General features: G+C 33.2%; 1 protein-coding gene across 1 annotated transcript in view; it reads left to right on the top strand.

Annotated features, from left to right (window-relative positions):
* unc5db (unc-5 netrin receptor Db) overlaps window positions 1-12,803 on the top strand; it is a 261,505-nt gene that overhangs the window by 223,988 nt on the left and 24,714 nt on the right. The window contains exon 12 of the mRNA XM_056457840.1: window positions 10,583-10,754. Coding sequence (XP_056313815.1) covers window positions 10,583-10,754 — 172 coding nt within the window. The remainder of the gene's footprint in view (window positions 1-10,582; window positions 10,755-12,803) is intronic.

The following is a 12,803-nucleotide window of genomic DNA, read 5'->3' on the forward strand; positions in this document are numbered from 1 at the left end:
TTTTAAAATCAATGTCAGTGAAGGTAAAACCAGCAAGCCGTCTTGATTAATAATGAAGCATGTTCACAGTGTGTTGTATGTTCAGAAGTCCTTGCAAATGGCAGTTTAAAACTTGTGAAATTGATGCGTGGCTTGCAAATGAAACATTCAATGTTAAAAGATAAACCAGTTGAAGTTTTTCAACTTGAAGAATTAGCATTAAGAGGTCAAAAACAAACAAGGACTAATCAAACTACTCTGCCAGAAAAGCAATTACTGCTCGAATCAGGTAAGCTATACATTTATGTTTCAGTGCTAAAAAACATTAAAAAAAAAATCTTAAAATGTTTCAAATAATTCTTTCATAAACATTAGTATTAATATTGGTAATAAGAGTATTTATTTTATCAATATTAGAAATACTAAACTAATACACAGCATGTACCAGGTTAGGTCATTTTCATTCATTTTCTTTTCAGCTTAGTCCTTTTATTAATCTGGGGTCGCCACAGCGGAATGAACTGCCAACTTATCCAGCATATGCATTACGCAGCAGATGCACTCTCTATCAGCGCTTCCCACTGCTCCACCGCGCTGCCCCTGTTAGGTCATTTTTTTAATAGATTTAAAAATGTAATAAAAGTGACAGTACTCGTACAGGTGTTATTAGCAGAAAATATTAATAAATGTCAGTTGATATTGAACACAAATAAGCACAAAAATAAGTAATACAAACAACCAAGAACAGAAACAGTACACCGTATACATTCCATGAAAAACAAGTTAATGTCTTCATTATCCTCTTGGATAATATTATGGCTATCGTTATGAGTGAAATTTGGTAGAATTGAGTGAAATTTTAATCTGCAGATGGTATAAAATTTCACAGCATCTGAAATATACAGAAGAGTTCGAAGGTTTTTGGTTAGGTACAGATTTGTTTAGCTACAATTGTTTATGGGGGCCAAAATAGAATTATTATCATGTGCAAAGACGCTTTAAAGAACCATTTTCAAGAGTGTAGATACAAATCGGGTGAATGAAAATTTCTAGTTAGTGAGGGATAGTGAGTTTTGTTTGCATTCATTGCAGGCGGGTTGGTGCTTTGTTGTACGCAGGAATGCATCAGGCAAAATCCCATTGCTTGGAAAAAATGAACACAGAATGCAAATATAGTTGTTTGTTATCACTGCCTTCAAGTGAGATCTGATCATTAATGTTAGACATAGAGTCTGACTTCACACAGGAACGTGTAATGCCATAAATCTCTGTCAAACAAGCATGATTCTGACTTCATGAGTTATTGAACTCATCTAGGTGAAAAGCTGAAGTCCTATTATGTCACAAACATTGACTGGATGTTCCTTTCTAACTTTGAATACGGAGTTCTGAAGATCTGTTTTATCCTGATCATTGAGTGCTCATTTTCTGTGAGTTGCTTTGGCATATATAGGTCATAGTCTACACCCCCACCCAACTCTCTCCCCATAAAAACTTTCTCGTAGGTTTCTGAAGGTCTTAGATTTTGACACGTTACGCGTTATGTATTCTCAGCATGTAAAGGTAATGACCCTGCAGGAGTCTTGATGTGTCTCTGGAGACAATATGTCTGTTGCACTCTGCCAAAAACTGAAGGAGATCCAACACTGGCTGTCATTGCTCCGACTGAAAGCATCTTCATAACAGAAAAGGTTGATGAAGGAAACCGTTACAACAGATGAGTCTAAAATGAGGACGTTATGAGTCATTGTTTACCGCTAAAACACTGATGGAGACTGAAGCGTTGAGTTCAAGGTGCACTCTGTAATTTTATCCACATTAAAACTTCTACCTATGAATAAATGAACAGCACTTATTTATGTAAAATGATTCTAAACGTTCCTGTTATATCAGTGGCCTGCATGGAATGGGTTGAGACTTGTCTAGATCACTTTTCTAGTATGGAAATAATATGCATCTATAATTCACCAGTTGTCTTGTTTAAATAAACAGTAGAGGCAGTAAAACACCAACCACTTTTATAGCTTTTTACAGGCCACAATTTTAATCTGATTTTCGCTTGGCTCCTTGTGCAATAGGTTAGAATCTCAAACACTTTCAGCATAGCACATGTTTTGTGAAATCAGTCAACAGGCAAGGCAGGCGATTACTTGGGGTCCCAGGCCAGAAAGGGCCCCCAAGGGCTGACCAACTATGAATCACTACCAGTGGCATGTTTGTGGTGACAAAGTGCAATGACTCCCAGACTTAAATCTTAACGTGATGTGTGTGCCTAATAGGCCGGATTACATGTTGTTTCATTACCAAACGTCATATGATGTCTACGATGCACATGGTGTCATCAAGAAATGATATATCTAGCACATGTTAAACCAAATGTTAAATATCTCCATAATTTTTCTAATAAGTATTTCCCACTAGCGATGGTTTCCCCCGTGTGTGTGTGTGTGTGTTTTCTGAATGAAAACAGTAGATAGGAAGATATTCTGTGCCAGCAAGAGATGCATTTGAAGCTGCAGAAATGGCTTCCTAGCAACGACTGTAAACAAAGCAGCCCTGAGCTCACAATCGCTAATATTACTTCAAATTAAAATGACAACAAAACTTTCTGTAGACAATTGGTTACTGTTACGATTTAATAAGTTGTCTAGGGAGAGTAAACGTCACATTTAAAATATTATATCATTACTGAAAGAAAATGGATGGAAATAAACAAGGACACAATCTTAACAGTTAATTCGTTTATTCTTTTATAAGGAAAAAAGTGATAAAGCCAACATAAGAGAGGCATGTGTGCGCTTTGTACAATGCATTTAAAGATAATATAAGCAAACAGAAATATAATCAAACCAAAAGTTACAGGGGAAAAGGAACTAGAGTGGCGCCAAAGCAAAGAACTAAACAAAACCAAAAGCCACCCAAACTAGAACACAAGATCCCCTCTAAACTTACTAATAAAAATAAAAATGTGAAAAAACTTCAGCGTATGCGACGCCCATAAAGTACACTCCCTGAAATAATAAACAAAAATACAAAAAGCGGCGCTCACCAACTTACCTAGTGTTTCTAATCAATTCAAATAACTACTGGCAAAATGTACCGCATGTCTTTGGACTGTGGGGGAAACCGGAGTACCCTGAGGAAACCCACGCAAACGCAGGGAGAACATGCGAATTCCACACAGAAACGCCAACTGACCCAGCCGAGGCTCAAACCAGTGACCTTCTTGCTGTGAGGCGACAGCACTATCTACTGCGCAACTGCGTCACCTAATGTAAAATTAGATAAATTTAAAAATAAGGGAGGAAATTGATCATTGTTGGAATCTCACTAGAAAGCGTTGTGGCTAATTAAACGCATATTAATAATCCTGTGTGCAGCATATCAGTCTGTGGTTTACTTCTGATGACATTCTAAGTGCGTGCTAATGAATAACCTTGTGAGGAATTTAAAAGTCTGTATTGGGTTGTTCTGTATTACTATGTTCTGATAGACTGCTTTTCCACTAAGGTTTTCCACTTGCGGAAATACAGTTCTAGGCATCTTTTTTTTCTTTATATGAGGCCTTTAAAACATTAAATATTCTTAGCTCAATGTACTACATAATCCTAAAGAATATTACAATATTCAATTTTAAGAAGGGTTCCAATTCGTACATGAAGTAGCACTGTAATATTTTATCTTAAAGGGATAGTGAAGGTTAAAATGGCAAACCTGTATGACTTAATTCTGCGGAACAGAGCTGATCATGTAGCTGATGTTTTCTTTACAATGAAAGTGGATGGAGATCATCGGCCTCAAAAAAGGACCAAAAAAGTCGGCTATAAAATGAAACTGTATTTCAAGCCTTCAGAAGCCTTTATATAAGGAACCGGATTTGATTTAGGTCGTTATTCATGGATAAATTCCTTGGAAATCTTGTATGGCAGTCATGGTCGGCATTCACTTTCATTTTATGGAAAGAGGGGTATGGACAAGGAAGGTCGTTCAAGTTTCCAAAGACATGAGTAAGTGATTATAGACTTTTCATTTTTGTGGAATTATTCCTTTGAGTCAAGTTACCGATCAATTTGCCACACTGCAGTGTAAAGTCACGGTCAGATACCCGTATGAAAGAATGAATGAATAATGGAAGCATTAAGTTTGCATGTCACCTCCTACAGTGTCCGTTAATGCTCAGCACTTTGACGGCAGACCCTTTAGCAGTGAATCATAAGTGTTTTTGAATAATGCTTTTCAATACAGAGGCAGGAGCTTGCAGGATAAGACCCTCGATTATGAAGAGGAGGAGGAGGAGGAAGAGAAGAGTAGTAAAAACATGACAAGGCACTTAAGGTACAAGAGCTGAGACTCATTTTGAAGTGCAGTTTCTTATGAAATCCTGGTAATGTGCCTTGACTAGCATGGAAATGCAAACTAGTGTGGCAATGTAGAACTGTTTTATATTGAGAAATCTGTTTTTGTGAGATGAAAAAAGATGTTTTAAAGTTAAATAAATAAAGTTCTAATATTGTTTAGTGTTTAACAGAAGATACTGTGAAAGAGAAAAATACTAGGAAACACAATTACTACAGAAGGCAATGGCTGCCTATTACCAGGATTCTACAAAATATGTTCTTATATGTAATAACTTTATAAAGTTTTATAAGCACTTTAGGGTGACATTTAGCTTTGAAATACTAATGTATTTTTGTAATTATGTAAAGACAATAAATATGTATTTTGTTTCTTGCTTGTTTAAATACACTTTGAAAATGGAAAACGAGATGCCTCAAGGATGTCACGCATAAAGCTGAAGCATTTCAAACATTCATCATGCATTGTCCTTCATAGCCTCTTTCAGGTTGAATCTGATTGAGGTTTGAATCACATTGAAGTTCCTACAGACTTGACATGCCTGAATAGTAATTAGATGTAAATAGAAGAACACTTGAAGAGAGTTTGGAAGAGGACAGACTGATTGGCTGTAAAGAGTGGTTTAGTCCTTATTCCCTTTTCAGCAAAGCTGAATTAATATAGATTCAGATAAAGTGAAAAGGCTTCTTGCATCCTGTGGGCATAAAGTAAAATCCTTAAAGCATTTCTAATGCTGAGGTGCTGCTAGACTTTCAAAGTTTGTGATGAATTCTCTTTTACAAAGGGGTTAGTTGGAAATGTAGAAAAACCAAACTTTTCCTTGTTGCTGGATATTTTTTAGTAGATGTCTTTGACAAACTATTATCTAACAGAATTATGTATTAAAGGGTTCTAGTGCTTCAGAACATTCATTAAAAAATCACAAAATAAATCCTTTTGAGTTGAATGTTTTTTTCCACACAATTTTCTTTCTATTATGAATACAGTTAATTTTGACTTTTGTTCACATATACAGTGCATACGGAAAGTATTCATAAGGCTTCACTTTTTCCACATTTTTTTGTTACAGCCTTATTTGAAAATTGATTAAATTAATTTATTTCCTCAAAATTCTACACACAATATTGTGATGATTGGACATGATCTGAAAAGGCATACACCTGTCTATAAAAGGTCCCAGGGTTGACAGTACATGTCAAAGCACAAACCAAGCATGAAGACAAAGGAATTGTCTTCAGACCTCCGAGACAGGATTGTCTTGAGGCACAAGGCTGGGGAAGGTTACAGAAAATTTTCTGCTGCTCTGAAAGTTCCAATGAGCACAGTGGCCTCCATCATCCGTAAGTGGAAGATGTTTGAATCCCCCAGGACTCTTCCTAGAGCTGGTCGGCCATCTAAGCTGAGTGATCAGGGGAGAAGGCCCTTAGTCAAGGAGGTGTCCAATAACCCGATGGTCACTCAGTCTGAGCTCCAGTGTTCTTCTGTGGAGATAGAAGAACCTTAAAGAAGGACAACCATCTGTGCAGCAATCCACCAATCAGACCTGTATGGTAGAGTGACCAGACGGAAGCCACTTCCCGTTACGTTTGGAGAAAACCAGGCACGGCTCATCACCAGGCTAATACCATCCCTAAAGTGAAGCATAGTGGTGGCAGCATCATGCTGTGGAGATGTTTTTCAGCAACAGGAACTGGAAGACTAGTCAGGATAGAGGGAAAGATGAATGCAGCAATGTACAGGGACATCCTGAATGAAAACCTGCTTCAGAGTGCTCTTGACCTCAGACTGGGGTGACGGTTCATCTTCCAGCAGGACAATGACCCAAAGCACACCGCCAAAATATCAATGGAGTGGCTTCACAACAACTCGGTGAATGTCCTTGAGTGGCCCAGCCAGAGCCCAGACCTAAATCCTATTCAACATCTCTGGAGAGATCTGAAAATTACTGTATACCGCCGCTTCCCATCCAACCTGATAGAGCTTGAGAGGTACTGCAAAGAGGAATGGGCAAAATTTCCCAAAGACAGGTGTGCCAAGCTTGTGGCATCATATTCAAAAAGACTTGAGGCGGTAATTGCTGCCAAAGGTGCATAAACAAAGTATTGAGCAAAGGCTGTGAATACTGGTTTGTATTTGACATGCACTGTCAACCCTGGGACCTTATATAGACAGGTATGCCTTTTCAAATCATGTCCAATCAACCGAATTTAGCACAGGTTAACTCCAATGAAGCTGCTGAAACAGCTCAAGAATGATCAGTGGAAACAAAATGTACCTGAGCTCAATTTAAAGCTTCACAGCAAAGGCTGTGATTACTTATGTACATGTGATTCAGGTTTTTTATTTTTAATGAATTTGCAACAATTTCAAAAAAATCACATTATGGGGTGTTGTGTGTAGAATTTTAAGGAAATAACGGAATTTGATCCATTTTAAAATAAGGCTGTAACATGAAAAAATGTGGAAGCGCTATGAATTCTTTCCAGATGCACTGTAAGCATGTTATTCACATGTGAAAAAATAATTACTAAATTAAATCTGTTAAATAAAAAATGTCTGTCTTCAGAATACTTTGTTTAAACTGCTAAATTAGTATGAAGTTACTTTATGATCACATTCTGAACATTTTAAAGTGTAAAGAGACTTTTAAAGAGACAGTAATATCCCAGATTCAAGTAAAACATACTTGTGGAATTTGAAAATGATGACATGAGGTTGGGCAAACTATGACAATTTTGGTGTGAACTAACCCTTTATACTAAAATGTGCCTAAATCTACAGCTTATGATCTGAATATTTATAAAGTGGTTGATTAATTAACTGAATAATTTTTTTCACTTTTTTTGTTTTATTTGCTGACTTTTGTCTTTTTTTATGTCTATCCAGTCTTTCTTGCTAGAATAATAATGAAACTGCAACAAATAAACTACAGCATATTTTTATTCACATTGCACAGGCTATCCAATATACACACCCTTCATTAACTCTTTCTCACTAATGGTTTTAATGTTTTGGTTTACCACCACAAGGAAAAGATGGAAGGTAGCGATAATGGCCAGAAGATCATAAGCTCTGTCTTATGAATATGCAGGAGCTGGTAAACGGCTCCAGTGCCCTTGGAGAATCAGTAGCTTCCCTTAAATCAAGGTTCTCTGAGTAGTGTTTGTAATGCTTCTGTAGACTGTAAATGTGACAGTTTTCATCATTATAAGGGTTGTGGAACAGAATTTTGGTTGTCGTTTTTATACATTTCATTGTCTTTTTAATTTTCTGTTTACTTTGTTTGATTTAACTAAATGTGTCAACTATTAGCAAGAATTGCACCATGTGATAAAAGACACATTGAAATCAATTTCATTTGCTTTGTGTAAAACATCTGCCAAATATCATTTTTTTTACACTTTTTGTTTTTACCAAATATGAGTGAATTGTTTTTTCTGTTTTAGAAAGAAGTCTATAATGCTTAAGACTGCATTTACTAAAAGAATCTGAAGAAAACAGTATTATTGTGAAATATTTATTGATTGTTTCCTGTTTTAATATATATATTTTAAATGTAAGTTGGAAAATAAATTCTATGGATGTTAATGGTTATATTTTTCAATATACCTTTTGTTAATGACGCTTAAAGTTTTGAAACAGATGCTTTAGATGCTATTGTAATTAGGGCTGGGTGATGTGTCTAAATTAATTCATTAATTCAGTCGATATTAACGATATTAAGGTCAATAAAGGTATTTTTCTTCTTGTTTAAAGTCAAATTTTAGCTTGTGAACAAATCTTGTAGAAACTGACAGTTAATTTTTGTATTATGCTACTCATTATAATGAGAACGGTCAAACATTTGACAGAAATACATTTTATGCTTTAGAAATGCCCATTTCATAGTTTTTTTTTTTTTTGTGTGTGTTGGGTTGTAGATGGAAATTGATGTTCATTATCATTTTTATAAAGTAAAATCTAAATATTTTGATTGTTTTAGTTAGGATTCAAAATAACCATTGAACCTCCATAGAATTTAGCTTATGTCAGCAACAGGTAAAACCATGCAGAATGTAAAAAAAATATATATATATATTTTATACAGTTTCCATGGGCAATGTTATGAAATATAGTATCCTAACAGTAGTATTTATTAAAACTCAACTTGGTATAACACAAATGCACAAAACTGCTTTTACAAAAAATATACAAAATGCAGTTTTATTAAAGTTTTATTATAAGTGAATGTCAATATTACAGTGTTGTGGTTACTGTTAGTATACAACAAAAAAGTGATGGAAAAGCTAACTTGATTGCTGTGGCTCAGTAATTTTCCCTGTCAGTTTTGAAATATCGATGCGGTTTCATCAGGCTTTAAATCACAGTATATCCTTTAAGTCATTTTTTAGATTTTTATGTCAAAACTTAGACTCTTTAGCTCATAATTTTGACTTAAAATGGCAGTATTTTGATTTAGTGAGTTAGTTTTTTATTCCTGATTTATTTTATATGGCAGATATGGGCTTCTATACTTTTGTGAGTTGAGTTGTGAGTTGCTTAATATTTTTGTGATTCTTTATATTAAATATAAGTTACGACTTTGATACCATTGATTCAGTTCAATTCATTATCTTGGTGCATCGCGGTGCATTGACGATACTTTCCATTAACAATTAGATATTTTACTTAGCAACACAATAATTTTTGTATTAAAATGTATAATTTATATATACAAATATTATTTGTAATACAATTTTGTCAGATATATGTACTGTACCTTTAATTTACCTGCTCAAAGAAAGCACTCTTTTTGAACTTATCAAACTAAACTTTATTATAAACTTTCTAAATATTATATAAATATATAATATGATAATATATAATCTAAATATTATAAACGTATATATATATATATATATATATATATATATATATATATATATATATATATATATATATATATATATATATATATATATATATATATATATATATATATATATATACATATATATATACATATACATATATATACATAGACATATATATATATATTATTTTTTTATAAGTTTATAATATTTAGATTATATATATATATATATATAGTATATATATATATATATATATATATATATATATATATATATATACATATATATATATATACATATACATATATATATATATATATATATATATATATATATATATATATATATATATATATGTGTATATATATATATATGTATGTATATATATATATATATATATATATATATGTGTATATATATATATATATGTATGTATATATATATATATATATATATGTATATATATATATATATATATATATATATGTATATATATATATATATATGTATGTAATATATATATATATATATGTATATATATATATATATATATATATATATATATATATATATATATATATATGTATATATATATGTATATATATATATGTGTATATATATATATATGTGTATATATATATATACATATATATATGTATATATATATATATATATATATATATATATATATATATATATATATATATATATTATTTTTTTATAAGTTTATAATATTTAGATTATATATTATATTATATATATATATATATACATACATACATACATACATACATACATACATACATACATACATACATACATACATACATTCATGACTGAATTGGTGGCGCAGTAGGTAGTGCTGTCACCTCACAGCAAGAAGGTCGCTGGTTTGAGCCTCTGCTGGGTCAGTTGGCGTTTCTGTGTGGAGTTTGCATGTTCTCCCTGCATTCGCGTGGGTTTCCTCCGGGTGCTCCGGTTTCCCACACACTCCAAAGACATGCGGTGCAGGTGAATTGGGTAGGCTAAATTGTCCATAGTGTATGATTGTGAGTGAGTGTGTATGAATGTTTCCCAGAGATGGGTTGCAGCTGGAAGGCCATCCGCTGAGTAAAATGGGTGCTGGATAAGTTGGCGGTTCATTCCGCTGAGGCGACCCCGGATTAATAAAGGGACTAAGCCGAAAAGAAAATGAATAAATGAATTACTGAATTTATATATAAATTCTCTGATAAAATGAAAGCTAAAAATATATTTGAAATGTAAATATTTAGTAACATTAATTTCTTTATTGTCATTTTTTTATCAGTTTAAAATATTCTTTCTGAACAAGGTTGTTTTGAAATTGGCAGTATTTATATTATCTTTTTTTGTTTCATTGTTTGTTTTTGTAGTGCCCAATCAGAGGAGAGGTGTGAGATTCTGCTGGGGCCAGAGATCACATATGGACCTCCGGGCCTAAGCCTGTCCTGTCCTGTTGCCATGACGATAGCTCATTGTGCTGAAGTCAGCGCCGAAAACTGGAACATTAAACTCAAGAGACAAACCAAGGACAACAAGTGGGAGGTAGGAACAAAGACACGACTTCAGTGTGTTTCACAGCAAATTCATTTTAAATTCCTTTCGGTGCCATTCACGACTATATCAAGACCTACAACATTGTCAGTTTTTAGCACTGGGTTAGCACCTTCATCAACCCAAAATTTAAAACATGACTTAACACTTCCCAGACTCTAAAAATTAAACATATATGTTATACTGCTAAAGCTTTGTAATATAGCTAACCTGGTAAAGTGCGCCAATTATAAGTGAAATGCATTTGAACTGCATCCCTTAACTGCTTCTGGGAGCCTTCAGGGCTGCGCGTGTTTTAAAAATGTGTTGATTAGGCGATCGCACAAGAGATCCAGGGACAGCAGCTCCTCAGAGGAGGCTGCGACAGTGAAGTGCTCAAGGAAAAAACAATTACAGCCTGTAATAGCTGGAAAGACACACGGTGCATGGTAGCTGAACAGCAGGAGCATCAGGGTAAAGCCCCATCAGACCCGAGATATATCGATCCAGTTGTACTAGAAGACCACTTGAAATAAGAGCTGACGTGAGGCAATCAGGACAGGAGTCATGGACAGGACGTCCCCCCTGACCCTACTACAATCACTAACATTTGTCCTAGTCCCTGACAATGCTGCTGTATTTTTGAAACAGTGATATTGTCAATACTATAGTACCATGAGTCATGTTGTATTAGTTGCACACTATTTAAAATGTTTATTTATTTGCAACAAACAAACATTACAATAGGGTTATTTGAAGCGTCCTGTGTAAATGCTGTAGAGAATTCACACATTATAGCTCAGCATATATGAGTACACCCCTCACAAATCTCTCTTTTAAATTCATATTTCTAATAGGAAGCTATATTATATTTGTGCATATACATTAGATTAGTCAGTACTGAAGCCAAATCTGGAGCTAATCTAACAAAATAACTTACGAAAATGGTCCAAAAACTAGAACACCCAAATTTATGTTATAGAAAAATATTTAATACAAATTTAAAGAAGAGGAAAAATCAAGAGAAGCAAAAAAATGGAAAAATTTAGTTGAAATTTTGTAGGTTGTAATTTATTTTGCAATATTTTACTTGAAAATAATTGTATTATCTCTCAATTTCTAAAAGTGTTTGGTGACTAAAATATTATTTGAATAAATATATCTGTTTAATAAGTCTGTTTTGTTTAAATGCATCAAAATAAATTGCCTCTATTCACTGAGAAATGGATCAAAATATTCATTTTCAAAATGGGCTGTATTCAATTATGCTGAGCACTGTATGTTATCAGATGAACACATCTGATTCTAGATGCACTGCAGTTTTTCAGGAGAAAGCTATTAAAAATATTTAGCAAGAAATAGCATGTCAATCATCACTTTTTACACAGGCAAGGCACGTTTATTTATATAACTTTACATTTCATACACATATAGCACATTTCACATACAATGGTACACAAAGTGCTTTACATAAACAAGAATAAAAGAAACAAGAAAATAAAAAATTTCCAATGATTAAAAATGATTAAAACAGATAAAACTGATTAAAATGTGTTAAAACAGGTTATAAAAGAATGAAAAAGAAAAGAAAAACATAATAGTGCAATAGCACAGTGTTCATTCAGTAAAGTCTTGATTTGAATGTGCACAGCATATCTTTATATAAGAATGTATTCGCTTCTGTAGATCATTGATTGATTATTTGTAATGTTTCTAGTACCATCTTTGTCACTTTTGACGAACAAAATTCCATTTAACACAGTAGTAATTGCTCGCAGTTTTTATTTCTCAATCATTTTATTCCACATATGTGGTTTTTAACAACATAAATAAATTGTATACAATAATTTACCTACTGTCCTTCAGTAAGAGTCAGACATTTTGATATATGGGTAACAATGTTCTTGTGTGAGTTTGTTTTATGTATAATGCAAGATGTTGACACAAGTAAGATTTTGTCAGCATGAATATCAACACAAATTGTGATGGATTTTTAACAAATCCTTAAAAAGTAATACATAAAATTACATTTTACACACAACATTCTCAATTTGGATGTTT

The sequence above is a fragment of the Danio aesculapii genome, chromosome 5, assembly GCF_903798145.1.
Source record: "Danio aesculapii chromosome 5, fDanAes4.1, whole genome shotgun sequence".
In the NCBI taxonomy this organism is placed as follows: Eukaryota; Metazoa; Chordata; class Actinopteri; order Cypriniformes; family Danionidae; genus Danio; species Danio aesculapii.